Source organism: Melanerpes formicivorus, unplaced genomic scaffold (genome assembly GCF_026170545.1).
Source record: "Melanerpes formicivorus ecotype bairdi unplaced genomic scaffold, bMelFor1.0.p_v2 SCAF_16, whole genome shotgun sequence".
In the NCBI taxonomy this organism is placed as follows: domain Eukaryota; kingdom Metazoa; phylum Chordata; class Aves; order Piciformes; family Picidae; genus Melanerpes; species Melanerpes formicivorus.
Genome location: NW_027142368.1, coordinates 12103479 through 12116616, shown reverse-complemented (window position 1 = coordinate 12116616; position 13138 = coordinate 12103479). Strand labels below are relative to the sequence as shown.

At 53.5% G+C, this 13138-nt stretch overlaps 1 protein-coding gene across 3 annotated transcripts; it reads left to right on the top strand.

Annotated features, from left to right (window-relative positions):
- The first annotated feature begins 6686 nt into the window (after positions 1 to 6686).
- LOC137445948 (mas-related G-protein coupled receptor member D-like) lies at positions 6687 to 12999 on the top strand. Of its 3 annotated transcripts, XM_068148143.1 has the most exons (3): positions 6687 to 7369; positions 8619 to 9089; positions 12225 to 12999. In XM_068148143.1, the coding sequence occupies exons 2-3, from the start codon at positions 8655 to 8657 to the stop codon at positions 12525 to 12527; spliced, it is 738 nt and encodes a 245-aa protein (XP_068004244.1). In that variant the 5' UTR covers positions 6687 to 7369; positions 8619 to 8654; the 3' UTR covers positions 12528 to 12999. The 3 variants fall into 3 exon arrangements, with proteins under 3 accessions (XP_068004244.1, XP_068004242.1, XP_068004243.1); XM_068148141.1 differs by having other exon boundaries at positions 8619 to 12311; XM_068148142.1 differs by lacking the exon at positions 6687 to 7369 and adding an exon at positions 7378 to 7439 and having other exon boundaries at positions 8619 to 12311.
- Positions 13000 to 13138: the final 139 nt, after the last annotated feature.

Genomic DNA, 13138 nt, shown 5'->3' with positions numbered 1-13138 from the left:
CCAGCCTGTCACAGGGCTCCTCAGACCTTAGGACGTCGGTATGGGCATCAGCCCTCCAGCTGGTGGTGCTGGTGCTGCTGGTGGTGCTGGTGCTGCTGGTGCTGCTGGCAGGGTGGTTGGGTGCTTCTCAGAAGCGACTCCCCTTCTGGGAAGAGCATGAGCATCCTTGCCAGAACCTCCCCTGGCCCGGAGGGATCACACCTTCAAACTCGAGCCAGGAGTGAGCGTTTCTTGTCAGCCTGCCCTGGGCTTTGCCAGCCCAGCTGAAGGCCCTGTGGTTGCTTTCAGCCAGGTTACAACATCAGCAGAACTTGCAGCCTGGATTACTTATCACTAATGCCTCTGTTTGGGACCAGCTTGTGGGGTGCTGTGCTCCCCACAGGCTGCTGCAGCGAGCTGCAGCCCTCCTGGCTCCTCACCAGGGGCACATCCTCGTTCTCAGCCTTGGAAGTGTTTGTGGTTGGTTTTACATCATCCCACCACTCTGGTAGCCCCTGACCCCCACCTGGCTCCAGCCTCCTTGCAGGGAGTTGCAGAGGGTCTCCCCTCAGCCTCCTTTGCTCCAGGCTCAACACCCCCAGCTCCCTCAGCTGCTCCTCCCCAGCCCTGTTCCCCAGACCCTTCCCCAGCTTCATTGTCCTTCTCTGGACATGCTCCAGCTCCTCAATGTCCATCTTGGAGTGAGGGGCCCAAAATTGACCCCAGGATTCCAGCTGTGGCCTCAGCAGTGCCCAGTCCAGGGGGATGACTCCTGCCCTGGTCCAGCTGGCCACACTCTTGCTGATCCAAGCCAGGATGCCTGCCTGAAGGTGGGCAAACCCATCATGGTCTCTATCCATTAGCCTTTGATGGGGCTGCTTTCCAGTTTCCAGAGTCTGAAAGGAAAAGACATTTCCTTGCAGCACTCCTGGGCTCTGGATGGGACAGCTGGGGACAGCCTGGGAGGAGGCACAGCCCCATGTGTCCACAGCCCTGCACACCAGCAGCATCCAGAGGGTTTCTGAATGGAACCTCCCACTCATTCTTCGATGACTTTAAACATCCAGCAGCAGTCTGCTCCAGCTGTCCCACCAAGTGCTTGTGTGCACTCACATCTTGGTTCTTACCAGGGATTTGTTTGTTCCCTTCTCTCTGGTGTCAAGTAATAGGACAAGAGGAAATGGAGAGATGGATTTGATGCCTGGACTGTTCAGTGGATCAGGAATTGGTTGGATGGTCTCATCCAGAGGGTAGTGGTCGATGGCTTGATGTCCAGATGGAGATCAATGACAAGTGGTGTACCACAGGGGTCCATACTGGGACCACTGCTGTTCAGTGTCTTCGTCAATGACACACTGGGATGGAGTGAACCTTCAGCAAGTTTGAAGACACCGAGCTGGGTGATGGGGCTGACACTTCTGAGGGACAAGATTCATCCAGATGGACCTACACAGGCTGGAGAAATGGTTCTGTGTGAAGCTCATGAGGTTCAACAAGGCCAAGAGCAAGGTTCTACACGTGGCTTGGGGTGAACCCTGCTATCAACAGAGGCTCAGGGAGGAAGGGCTGCAGAGTAGTCTCATGGAGAAGGACTTGGTGGATGCTGGGGTGTGAAAAGCTGGACATGAGCTAGCAGAGTGTGCTTGCATCCCAGGACTGGGTCTTGGGCTGATCCCCTCCCCTCTGCTGTGAGGCCACGCTGAGAGATTTGGGGCTGTCCAGCCTGGAGAAGAGAAGGCTCCAGGGAAACCTTCTGGTGGATTTCAGTTCTTAGAGTTGATCAGAAAGCTGGGGACAGACTTTTGAGCAGGGCCTGTTGTGCCAGGGCAAGGGGTGATGGTTTGAACTGGAAGAGGGAGATGGAAACTGGAGAGGAGGAAGAAATATTTGACATTGAGGGTGGGTGGTGAGAGCCTGTCCCAGGCTGCCCAGAGAGGTGGGAGCTGCCCCAGCCCTGGAATCATTGCAGCTCAGGTGGTGTGGGGCTCTGAACAGCCTGCTCGAGTTGGAGCTGTCCCTGCTGACTGCAGGGGGCTTGGACTAGGTGAGCTGTAAAGGTCCCTTCCAACTCAAACCAGTCTGAGATTCTACAAACTTGTGCAGCTCAGGGAATGATCCCTCACACAGAACAACAAATCCTCTGAGCCTGGACACCCCAGTCCATTTTAATTGCTGGTGTTACATCCTCTGAGCTTGCTGGGGCACCTCCTTGCTCTCATGACTCAGGGGGTTTGGGTTTCTCTTTCCTCACTGCGGTTGCTTACGGATCTGGGCCGTTACTTTTCCATCAAGGCTGTGCCTCCTGAGTGATCTTTGAAGTACTATTAGTCAAAAAGCTCAGAGGAGGAACATCCAACCTAAACCTCTCCTGGTGCAGCCTGAGGCCAGTTCCTCTTCTCTTGTCCCTTGTTCCTTGGCAGAAGACCCCAACCCCCACCTGGCTGCAGCCTCCTTTGCAGGGAGCTGCAGAGAGCCAGAAGCTCTCCCCTCAGCCTCCTTCTCTCCAGGCTCAACACCCCCAGCTCCCTCAGCTGCTCCTCCCCAGCCCTCTTCTCCAGACCCTTCCCCAGCTTCCTTGCTCTTCTCTGGACCTGCTCCAGCTCTGCAATGTCCTTCTTGGAGTGAGGGGCCCAAAACTGACCCCAGGATTCCAGATGTGGCAGTTTCCTGCCACTCTACCCCCAGCCTGGCTCCAGCCTCCTTTCAGGGAGTTGTGGAGAGGCACAAGCTCTTCCCTCAGCCTCCTTTCCTCCAGACTAAACAACCCCCAGTCCCTCAGCTGCTTCTCCCAAGGCCTGATCTCCAGACCCTTCACCAGCTTTGGTGCTTGCAGGGGCAGAGCTGGCTCATGGACACTGATCCTGCAGCTCATGGAGTTTTTCTCCTGAAGCCTATGATTATCTGAAGAAACCAGACCCTGAGCTGGCAGCATCACCCCTTGGTCACAACAAAAGGTTTTCAGCCTTTCACTGAGATCCATTTGTGCTGCATCTCTGCAAATGGACTTTAGGAGCCCAATGGTTTCCTGGGGTGCAGGAAGAAGAGTGTGGCCAGCAGGTTGAGGGATGTTCTCCTCCCTCTCTGCTCAGCAGAGCTCGCTCAGCCCTCAGTGCTGGCTTAGCTGACGTCCCTCCAGATGCATCCATGACTTGCTGCCCAGCACTCAGGGCAGGGAGCTCATGTGGTCACCCCAGCAAGATTTGCAGCCTGGAGAAAGCCAAACCAAAGAGCAGAGCTGGCTTTGGATGCATTTCAGGGAGAAAGCAGCTGGGAAGTGAGAGCTGCTGGGATGCTGTGGCAGTGATGGGTCTCACCTGGAGGTGGGCACAGCTCTGGTGCCTGGAGGCTCTGCCTTCCTGGGAGGAGGAGGATGGAAGGTGAAGCTGCAGAAGCCAGGAGGCACCATGCTGTAGACCTGTGCTGACTCACTCTGCTTGAAGCTGGGCTAAGGCAGCACCAGGTCAGGTTTTCCTTCTGGTCCATGGAATCTGACTGAGCAGAAGCTTTGGGAAGTGGACCTGTGGGGCAGCTGCACCACATTTCACACAGCCTCTTACCAGGGCAGGACATTTTCAGCTGATCCTAGCATTGCTTTAGCATGAGAATCTCTTTTTTTGGGTTAATTTTTGGAGGGGGCCAAAGGAGAAGCTGAAGACTTGGAGCTGGCAGGGTGCATTGCTCTGCCCTGGGTAATTGTTCCCATCCAGCCCAGCACATTTCTCTGGTGGGTGGGGAGTTCCTAGAGGATACCACACTGGGACAGCCTGTCCACTCCTCTGTGGCAAGAGCAGATGCTGGGAGGGTGCTGAGGGGGAATGTGGAGCAAGCTGATCCAAAGGACTTGTGGTTGGAAGGACATCTGGGGCAAAGGCAAGGAGAGAGCTGGAGGTGGCAGGGGTCATGAATGCAAACTCTGCTCTTCTCTGGGGTGTTTGGAAGATCCTCAATGAGATATTCCCCTCCCCCCCCCCCCCCTTTTCTTTTTATTTGTAGGATGTTTAAACAATCCCAAGGGGGAAATTTTTGCCCTTGGTTATTGATTATGGGTTTTCATTGCTATTGGCTTTGATTCTCTTCTAATTTTCTCCTCAGTGGGTGGGTCGTAAGGGGATGTTGCTGCTGGGAAATGTTTCTTCTGCCCCAGCAGCACAGTGTGAGCTGCCAGCAGAGGAATGACAACTAATTGAGTTCAGTTCACCCAGATGTTCCTGTGGTTTGGTGGTTGGTCAGTTCAGCTGGCCCTGGATGCAGATAAGATAGGAAAAGATCCATCCCCACCCCCTCTTTCTGCTTGGTTTGGTGTTTTCCTGGGATCATTGTGATCCAAGAATGGTCTACAAAACACATCAATCTTCCATGAACCTCAGGAAGTTCAACAAGGGCAAGTTAATGGTTGGACTTGATGATCCCTGAGGTCTTTTCCAACCATAGGGATTCTGTGTGTGAAGTAGAGGGTCCTGCACCTGGGGAAGAAGAACCTCCTGCACCAGTAGAGGTGAGAGGTGACCTGCTGGAAGGATAGGATAGGATAGGATAGGATAGGATAGGATAGGATAGGATAGGATAGGATAGGATAGGATAGGATAGGATAAGATAGAATACAATAGAATAGAATTGAATTAACCAGGTTGGAAAAGACCTCAGAGATCATCAAGTCCAACCTATCACCCAACACCATCTAATCAACTCAACCATGGCACCAATGCCTCATCCAGGCTATTCTTAAACACCTCCAGTGATAGGGACTCCACCACCTCCCTGGGCAGCACATTCCAATGGCCAACAACTCTCTCTGGGAAGAACTTTCTCCTCACCTCCAGCCTAAACCTCCCCTGGCACAGCTTGAGACTGTGTCCTGTTGTTCTGGTGCTGGGTGCCTGGGAGAAGAGACCAACCCCCACCTGACTACAGCCTCCCTTCAGGGAGTTGGAGAGAGCAAGAAGGTCTCCCCTGAGCCTCCTCTTCTCCAGGCTAAGCAACCCCAGCTCCCTCAGCCTCTCCTCCCAGGGCTGTGCTCCAGACCCCTCCCCAGATTTGTTGCCCTGACTCTAACAGGGCCACTACTACACCATGTCCTTGAGCACCACAGCTAAATGGCATTTAAGGACATCAAGGGATGGTGATTCACTCCCCTGGGCAGCCTGCTCCAGTCTTTGATAACCCTGGCAGAAGTTTTTCCTAAAGTTGAACCTAAACCTCCCCTGGAGTAACTTGATGCCATTTCCTCTTGTCCTATCTGTTGTGACTTGAGAAGGGACCAACATCCACCTCTCTACAGCCTCCTTTCAGGTAGTTGTAGAGAGCAATAAAGTCTCACCTCAGCCTCTTTTCTCCAGGCAGCTGTCTGGAGAAGGACCTGGGAGTCCATGTGGACAACAAGTTCACCATGAGCCAGCAACATGCCCTGGTGGCCAAGAAGGCCAATGGTCTCCTGAGGGCATGAAGAAGAGTGTGGCCAGCAGGGAAGGGAGGTTCTCCTGCCTCTCTACTCTGCCTTGGTGAGGTCACAGCTGGAGACCTGGGTTCAGTTCTGGGAGAGAGAGCCTGGGAACTGCTGGAGAGAGACCAGGGGAGGCTCTGAAGATGCTGAGGGGCCTGGAGCAGCTCTGTGAGGAGCAAAGGCTGAGAGCCCTGGGGCTGTGGAGCCTGCAGAGGAGCAGCCCCAGAGGGCAGCTGAGCAATGCTCAGCAAGAGCTAAAGGAGCTGTGGGGAGCAAGAGGCTGGGGCCAGACTCTGCTGAGTGGTGCCCAGGGGCAGGGCAAGGGGCAGAGGGCACAAAGTGGAAGCCAGGAGGTTGCATCTGAAGATGGGGAATGTCCCTGCTGACTGCAGGGGGGCTTGGACTAGTTGGGTTTGAAAGGTCCCTTCCAACCCAAGCCAGTCTGGGATTCTATGATGACGAATTTTCCATGAACATGCTCAGGATGCTGCCTGCAAACCCAGAAGCTGAGGAACCTTGTGCAGTCCTGCCCCTGTGTTAGGCACACAAGATCCCACAGTGAGAACTGTTGCAGGTCAGCATGGTGGTGTACCCTGCTGCTTTCCTTGTGGTGACCTGTTGGCTCCTGAAAGGGTTGGCTGGGTGAGGGGATGTGAGATTCTGTAGCTGGGGACACAAACACAACATCAGTGAGGAACAGAGGAGGAGGTTTTGGTCCTGGGGTCCCCTCAGGTAGCAGTTCCCAGCAGGAGCACCTCTCCTGCCAGGGACAGCAGGAGCTGTTTGCATTTGCCCTCCAGCACAGTGAAGAATCATCTCACCTCACTACAGCTCAGGGCCTGTCTGTGGAAACCATTGCAGGCAGCTGGCTGGAGAAGACAACTCAGATGAAACCCACGACTTCTACATCGCTAAAGCCAAGTTAGCAGCATCAATTGACCTCTTCTTAGGAAAGGAAGATCTTCCTGAAGTCATAGATTCACAGAGTGGGTTGGAAGGGTCTTCAAAGATTGTCTAGTCCCAACCCCCTGCCATGGGCAGGGACACCTCCCACCAGCCCAGGTTGCTCAAGGCCTCATCCAACCTGCCCTTGAACACATCCAGGGAGGAGGCAGCCACAGCCTCCCTGGGCAACCTGTTCCAGCTTCTCCCCACCCTCTCTGTCATGAATTCCTCCCTAATCTCCAGTTCCAATCTCCCCTCCTCAAGTTTCAATTCACTCTCCCTCATCCTATTGCAACCAATCTTCAGCTGGTTCTCAGAGCCTCCTCCTCTGCTGGTTGACTGAACCATGCTGGAGCAGCCCAGGGGTGGCACTGCCTGGTGCCCAGGATCTGCACCTCTCAGCTGTCACCTCCCTGTGCTCTGGTTCCCGCACAGATCTTGCTATTCAGTGAGCTCCTTCAGTGAGCACTTCCTAGCCTGCTCTTGGAAACCAAGTGCTTGGAGGTGAAGTAGCACCAAGAAGTTGTGGTATGCAAGGGGCAAAGCTCCATCTGCAATCACCAGCAGGCGTTCTGCAGCCAGCTTGGAGCACAGAGTCCTAAAGCTACACCCTTGGAACGCCGGGAGGAAAGTTCAACCAGTTCAACCAGATGAATGTTTGGGGACTGAGGCTGCTTTGAAACAAAAAGAGAGAGGAACCTGGCACGAGGCAATTTGCTTTCCCCATAGGTCAAGCTTCTGAGACTTTTTGGTTAGTCATTTCCTGCACCAAGCCAAGAATAGATTGTAACCAGAGCCCTGGGGCTGCCAAACACAAGGAAACAGTTCCCTGGCTGCAAGAATCCTTGAGAAGAAACCCACTCTGCTTGGCTAGCACCAGGACAAGTAGTTCTGAAAGGAATTCAGAAGGACCACACGCTGGATGCTGCCCAGGCTCACCAAAACAGGCTGCAGCAGAGTTTCCCAAGTGCCCATTCCAGGAAGCCTCATGAAGATCCTATCTTGGTGAGTGTGACTCGGGGGGAGTCTGCAGCACAGCTTCTCCAGTGAAGTCCTCCAGGCTGTGAGAGAAAAGGTCAGACTTTGATGAGTGGAGATTTTTTTCAATCAACATAATCAGACCCTCACTGGCTTGGAAACTGCTGGAGAATAATGGTCTGCAGGATCTAAGGACTTGTGGGAAAGGTGCCGGGGGGGGGGAATGAATGTCCCACTGGAGGAACCCAGCAGCTCCCTGATATCAACTGTAATATCAGGCATCTGAGAATCCATATGAGCTCCCCCCCCAAAGCCACAGCATCCCAGCATTCTGGGGGGTTGGAAGGGACCTTTGGAGATCATCCAGTCCAAGCCCCCTGCCCCAGCAGGGCACCCACAGCAGCTTGCCCAGCAGCACAACAGCCAGGGGGGGTTTGGAGGCTCTCCACACATGGACACTCCACAACCTCTCTGGGCAGCCTGCTCCAGGCCTCCAGCACCCTCACCCCAAACAACTTTCTCCTCATGTTTGAATGGAACTTCCACTTGCTCTGACATCTGTGAGGAGAGGCTGAGGGAGCTGGGTTTGTTCAGCCTAGAGAAGAGGAGGCTCAGGGGAGACCTTCTTGATCTCTACAACTACCTGCAAGGAGGTTGTACCCAGGTGGGGGTTGGTCTCTTCTCCCAGGCAAGCAGCACCAGAACAACAGGACACAGTCTCAAGCTGTGCCAGGGGAGGTTTAGGCTGGAGGTGAGGAGAAAGTTCTTCCCAGAAAGAGTAATTGGCCATTGGAATGTGCTGCCCAGGGAGGTGGTGGAGTCCCCATCCCTGGAGGTGTTCAGAAAAGGCTTGGATGTGGCCCTTGGAGCCATGGTTTAGTTGTCAGGAGGTGTTGGGTGATAGGTAATAGGTTGGACTTGATGATCTCTGAGGTCTTTTCCAACCTGGTTGATTCTGTGATCTCCAAGGACAATTCTTACAGCTTCCTGTTTTTTCTCCTCCATATCTGTCCTGTCCAAAGCCAGGAAGGGTTGGTATCTCCTTAGCTCTTGCTCTACCTCTGTCCCTGCTCTTGTGCCAGGCAGCTCATACCCATCTCCCCATCTCTTCCCTTCCATCTTTCCTCTCCCTCATTCTTCTTTGTGCTCCTTTGTGTGGGAGCTGGAACACGGCTGCAAAGATCTGAACAGCCTGGAATGGGGGCCAGCAGAGCTGCTAACATATCTCTGTTTCTTCTCCTCCCTCCCATATCTCTGTTCCTTCTCCTCCCTCCAGCTGTGAGGAAGAAAGAGAAGCAGCAGAAGTTTCACAATGAGCACGTTGCTGTCTGCCGTGGAAGGAGCTAGCTCTGCCTCCTGGAACCAGCCCAACAGGACAGTGCATAACAGGAGCTGGCATCACAGCCTGGAGGATGGGGACTACAAGTGGAGTGACTGTGAGGCTGGGCACTTCAGCGGCGTGGCTGTCACGCTGCTCACCTGCTCCTGCGGGCTGCTGGGCAACGGAGCTGCCCTGTGGCTCCTCTGCTCCCGTGCCTGCAGGAGCCCCATCACCACCTATGTCCTCAACCTGGCCATAGCCAACTCCACCTTCCTCCTCTCCATCACCATTGCCCTTGTGATGTTCTACACCCCGGAGTGCCTCTGCTGCAGGCTGGGCTCCCAGGACGTGGGCACTGTGTTGAACATCATCATCCTCTTTGCTTTCACCGCCAGCCTCTACCTCCTGGTGGCCTTCAGTGCCATGGTAACTCTGTCCATCCTCCCTTCATCTTGCTGCCCCTGCCATGGCTCCTGGCACTTGCCAGTGTGTGCCCTGCTCTGGGCCCTCTCCTTCATCCTCACCATGACTCTCTACTTGCACCCTGGAGCAGTGGTGGTCTTTGTCCTGAGTTACTTCTTCTCAGTGCTTGCCTTGACTATTTCTGGTCTAATCTTGCTTGCCAGGGTCTTGTGCTCCTCTCAGCAACATCCCCCAAGGAAGCTCTGTGTTGTGGTTCTGATAGCTGTCATCTTCTTCCCCTTCCTGACCGCTGATTTTTGGTACTGGCTCTTGCTAAGGCTGTTTGATTTTTCTGTTTTTGTCTTTGACACCTCTCTCCTGCTGGCCTGTGTGAACAGCACCATCAGCCCTGTCATCTTCTTCTTCCTTGGGAGCTGTGCAAACAGCTTCATGTTCTGTGGTAAGGCTTCTTTCCAGGGGGGTTTCGAAGCTGTAGCAGAGTCACCAAAGAGAAGCAAAGCTCCCAGAGAAAACCCAATGGAAACAATTCTTTGAGCCTCTGCAGCCCCTCCCTGAGGGAAGATCCTCAAGAGCTGCAGCCTTGAGTTTCAGGGCAAGACAAGGAGATGGTGTCAGTGTGGGTCTGGCTGGGCTTGAACAGGATTAAAAGCAACACAACAAAACTAAAGAGACTAGAGACTTATGAGTCCTGGGGGTCAGTTTTGGGTCCCTCACTCACACTTGGACATTGAGGGACTGGAGGGGCTCCAGAGAAGGGCAACAAAGCTGGGGAAGGGTCTGGAGAACAGGGCTGGGGAGCAGCAGCTGAGGGAGCTGGGGGTGTTGAGCCTGGAGCAAAGGAGGCTGAGGGGAGACCTTCTGGCTCTCTGCAGCTCCCTGCAAGGAGGCTGAAGCCAGGTGGGGGTTGGGCTCTTGTGCCAAAAAACAAGTGATGGGACAAGAGGTAAACAGTCTCAAGGTGCCCCAGGTGGGGTTTAGGTTGGACATGAGGAACAGCTTCTTCACTGGAAGGGCTGTCAAGGCTGGGCCAGGCTGCCCAGGGCAGTGGTGGAGTCTCCTTGTGCGAAGAACTTGCAACCCCCCCTGGCCATTGTGCTGCTGGGCAAGCTGCTGTGGGTGCCCTGCTGGGGCAGGGGGCTTGGACTAGAAGATTTCCAGAGGTTCTTTGCAACTCCCTGCAGTCTGTGATTCTGGGATTCCGTGATACAGGGAACTGGAAAGAAGACAGTGAGCTTTTGATAGAGAAATAAACCTCAACTGTCCTAATCTGCAAAAACTTTCTTAATAAACACTTCTTAGATGTTTTATCTGATCATCTGTCTTCAAAGCATGACTCACCACCCATGGGTTGTGCTTTTGCTTCTCTTTCTAAAGGCAGTGGCATGTTTGTTAGCCTTGGATTTAAGGGAGTGGGAGAAGGACTTCAGAGGCAGGGAAGTGGGTGGGTGAGTACAGGCTTCCCTGCCACCTGCAATGGCATCATGTCCCCTCTCAGGCTTTGTGCTTCCACCCCTCTTTCCCAGCAGTCTCCTCTCTGGTGGGATGCTGTGAGGTCCTTTCCTCCTGGTCTTTCCTCTACTCTCTCCCCTCTGCCTGCCCTCCACCTTACCAAGGAGGGGCTCTCCCTGTGTGCTCAGCTGTTCCTGAGGAAAGCTCTCAGCACACATGGGAATGTCCAGTGTCCTGGTTTGGTTCAGCTGGAGGCTTCCTGCAGCGAGATCCACCTCTGCTACCTGCAAACATCCCAGAGAGATGCCACCTGATCCCCACATCCTTCCTAGAACAAATGAGGACATCCTCACTGTCAACTGATGGTTCATCCCAGCTGCTGAAGATTGTGCTTATGGTGAGGTGCATCATGCTCTGGAGGTACCTGTCCTCCTCATAGACATGTCAGAGGCTGTGAAGCCAACCTTGCTCTGTTCACCAGTGGACACAGTCTCAAACTGCACTAGGAGAGGTTTAGACTTGAGGTGAGGAGAAAGTTCTTCACAGAGACAGCTGTTAGCCATTGGAATGTGCTGCCCAGGGAGTTGGTGGAGTCACCATCCCTGGAGGTGTTCAAGAGGGGATTGGACATGGCACTTGGTGCCATGGTTTAGTAGTCAATGAGGTCTTGGGTGACAGGTTGGACTTGATGACCTTTGAGGTCTTTTCCAACCTTGTTGATTCTATGATTCTATGACAATCCCTGTAGTGAAGCCCAGCTGTTGTTGATTCAACAGCCTTGGGGGTCAGAGTGTTGCAAACAAAGGACCCTGAATCTAATTTAGGAGTAGGAACAAAAAGATGCCTTAAGTAGGTAGTAAAAGATTGGTGCAATCAGAACTTCAGAGTTCGTGGTCAGTCATTGCAATGTCCATGAAGAGGAGCTGCTCAGCTCCTCCTGAGGCTGGCCAAGTTCAGGGTAGAGGCAGCAAAGGGTTTTCTCTTGACGCTGAAGCTGGGCAGCCAAAGGATGGCCCCAGTCCTCCCCAGCCCACGCAGGCAGGAAAGTCCCCAAGTTCTATGAAATCAAGAGGCTGTGTTAATTTTCACACTTCAGGCTCCTTTTGGTCACAGACATGGAGGTGTGTTCAATGGAGATGCTGAGAAATCTTTGCTGTGAGCAAAGAGAAGACAGGAGTTACTGTCTCTGACTTGCCAAGACCATCTGATCTGGTAATCCCCTGCCTTACTTCATGGCATGGCCTGGTGCCATGGCTGGGGAGGGTTTGGTGAGCTGAGTCAGAGCAGGTCTTGTCTCAGCCTCTGCAGCTGTCATTTGCCTGTTGTTGTTCTTCTTGCTGGCACCAGAGAGTTGATCTTTGGCATCACAGAGAGGATCTTTGGCACAGAAAGGTGCTCATTGGCATCAGACATCCTGAGATGTTCTGTCTTATCTCACCCTTCACCTTGAAATATTTCCTTTCCCAAACTGATGCCTTCTCTGGAGCCACAGCTCCCCTCATCTCCCTATCCAAGTTTGGAGGACAGGATATCATAAGCTTGGCTGAAGCAAGGCAGAGCCTGGAGTCCCCTTTGGGATTCTTCTCTCTATGGACAAAGCCTTTGTGGAGATATTAAAAAGTGAAACATCTTAAAACCCTCTCTTGGTTTTCCTGGAGGCACTGCAGCAGATTCCCTCTTCCCTTGCAGGGACTCTTGTTGAAAGACCTCAGCAGGGAGATGACATCCTCCAGGATCTCACCAGCCATCCATAGTCTGTTGCAACAAGCTGTGTTTCCTTGGAGCACAGCAAAAAAGCAGCACCTTGTGTGGACTTCTTGGCATGGACTTCAGTGCTGGGAACATGCCAGTTGGAATCCTCCAGCACTATCAAGCCCAGCTTTTTCTCAGGAGAGTTCAGCCCTGGAATTAAAGTGTGTGACAAATTCCTACCTCAAGAATGAGAATGCTCCTTTCATCCCCAGATCTGCAGCCTTACCTGATTCTGGTTGACAAGAGAGTTGGATGGGAGGGATTGATGGGCAGAGGTCAATGGGATGAGGCTCTACCAGGCCAAGTGCTAGGTCCTGTATTTCAGTCACAACAATGCCATGAAGGCTCCAGGCTGGGGGTAGAGTGGCAGGAAACTGCTACATCTGGAATCCTGGGGTCAGTTTTGGTCCTCTCACTCCAAGAATGACATTGAGGAGCTGGAGCAGGGTCAGAGAAGGGCAACCAAGCTGGGGCAGGGTCTGGAGAACAGGGCTGGTGAGGAGCAGCTGAGGGAGCTGGGGGTGTTGAGACTGGAAAGAAGGAGGCTGAGGGGAGAGCTTCTGGCTCTCTGCAGCTCCCTGCAAAGGAGACTGGAGCCAGGTGGGGGCTGGGTGCTCTTGTGCCAAGGAACAAGTGACAGGACAAGAGGAAATGGCCTAAAGTTGCTCCAGGGGAGGTTGGAACAATTTCTTCCCCCAAAGGGTTGTCAAGATGTGGCCCAGGCTGCCTGGGGTGGTGGTGGAGTCCCCATCCCTGGAGGGGTTTCAAAGCCCTGGAGATTTGGTGCTGAGGGACCTGGCAGTGTTGGGTTAAGGGCTGGACTCTGTGATCTTAAAGGACTCTTCAAACCT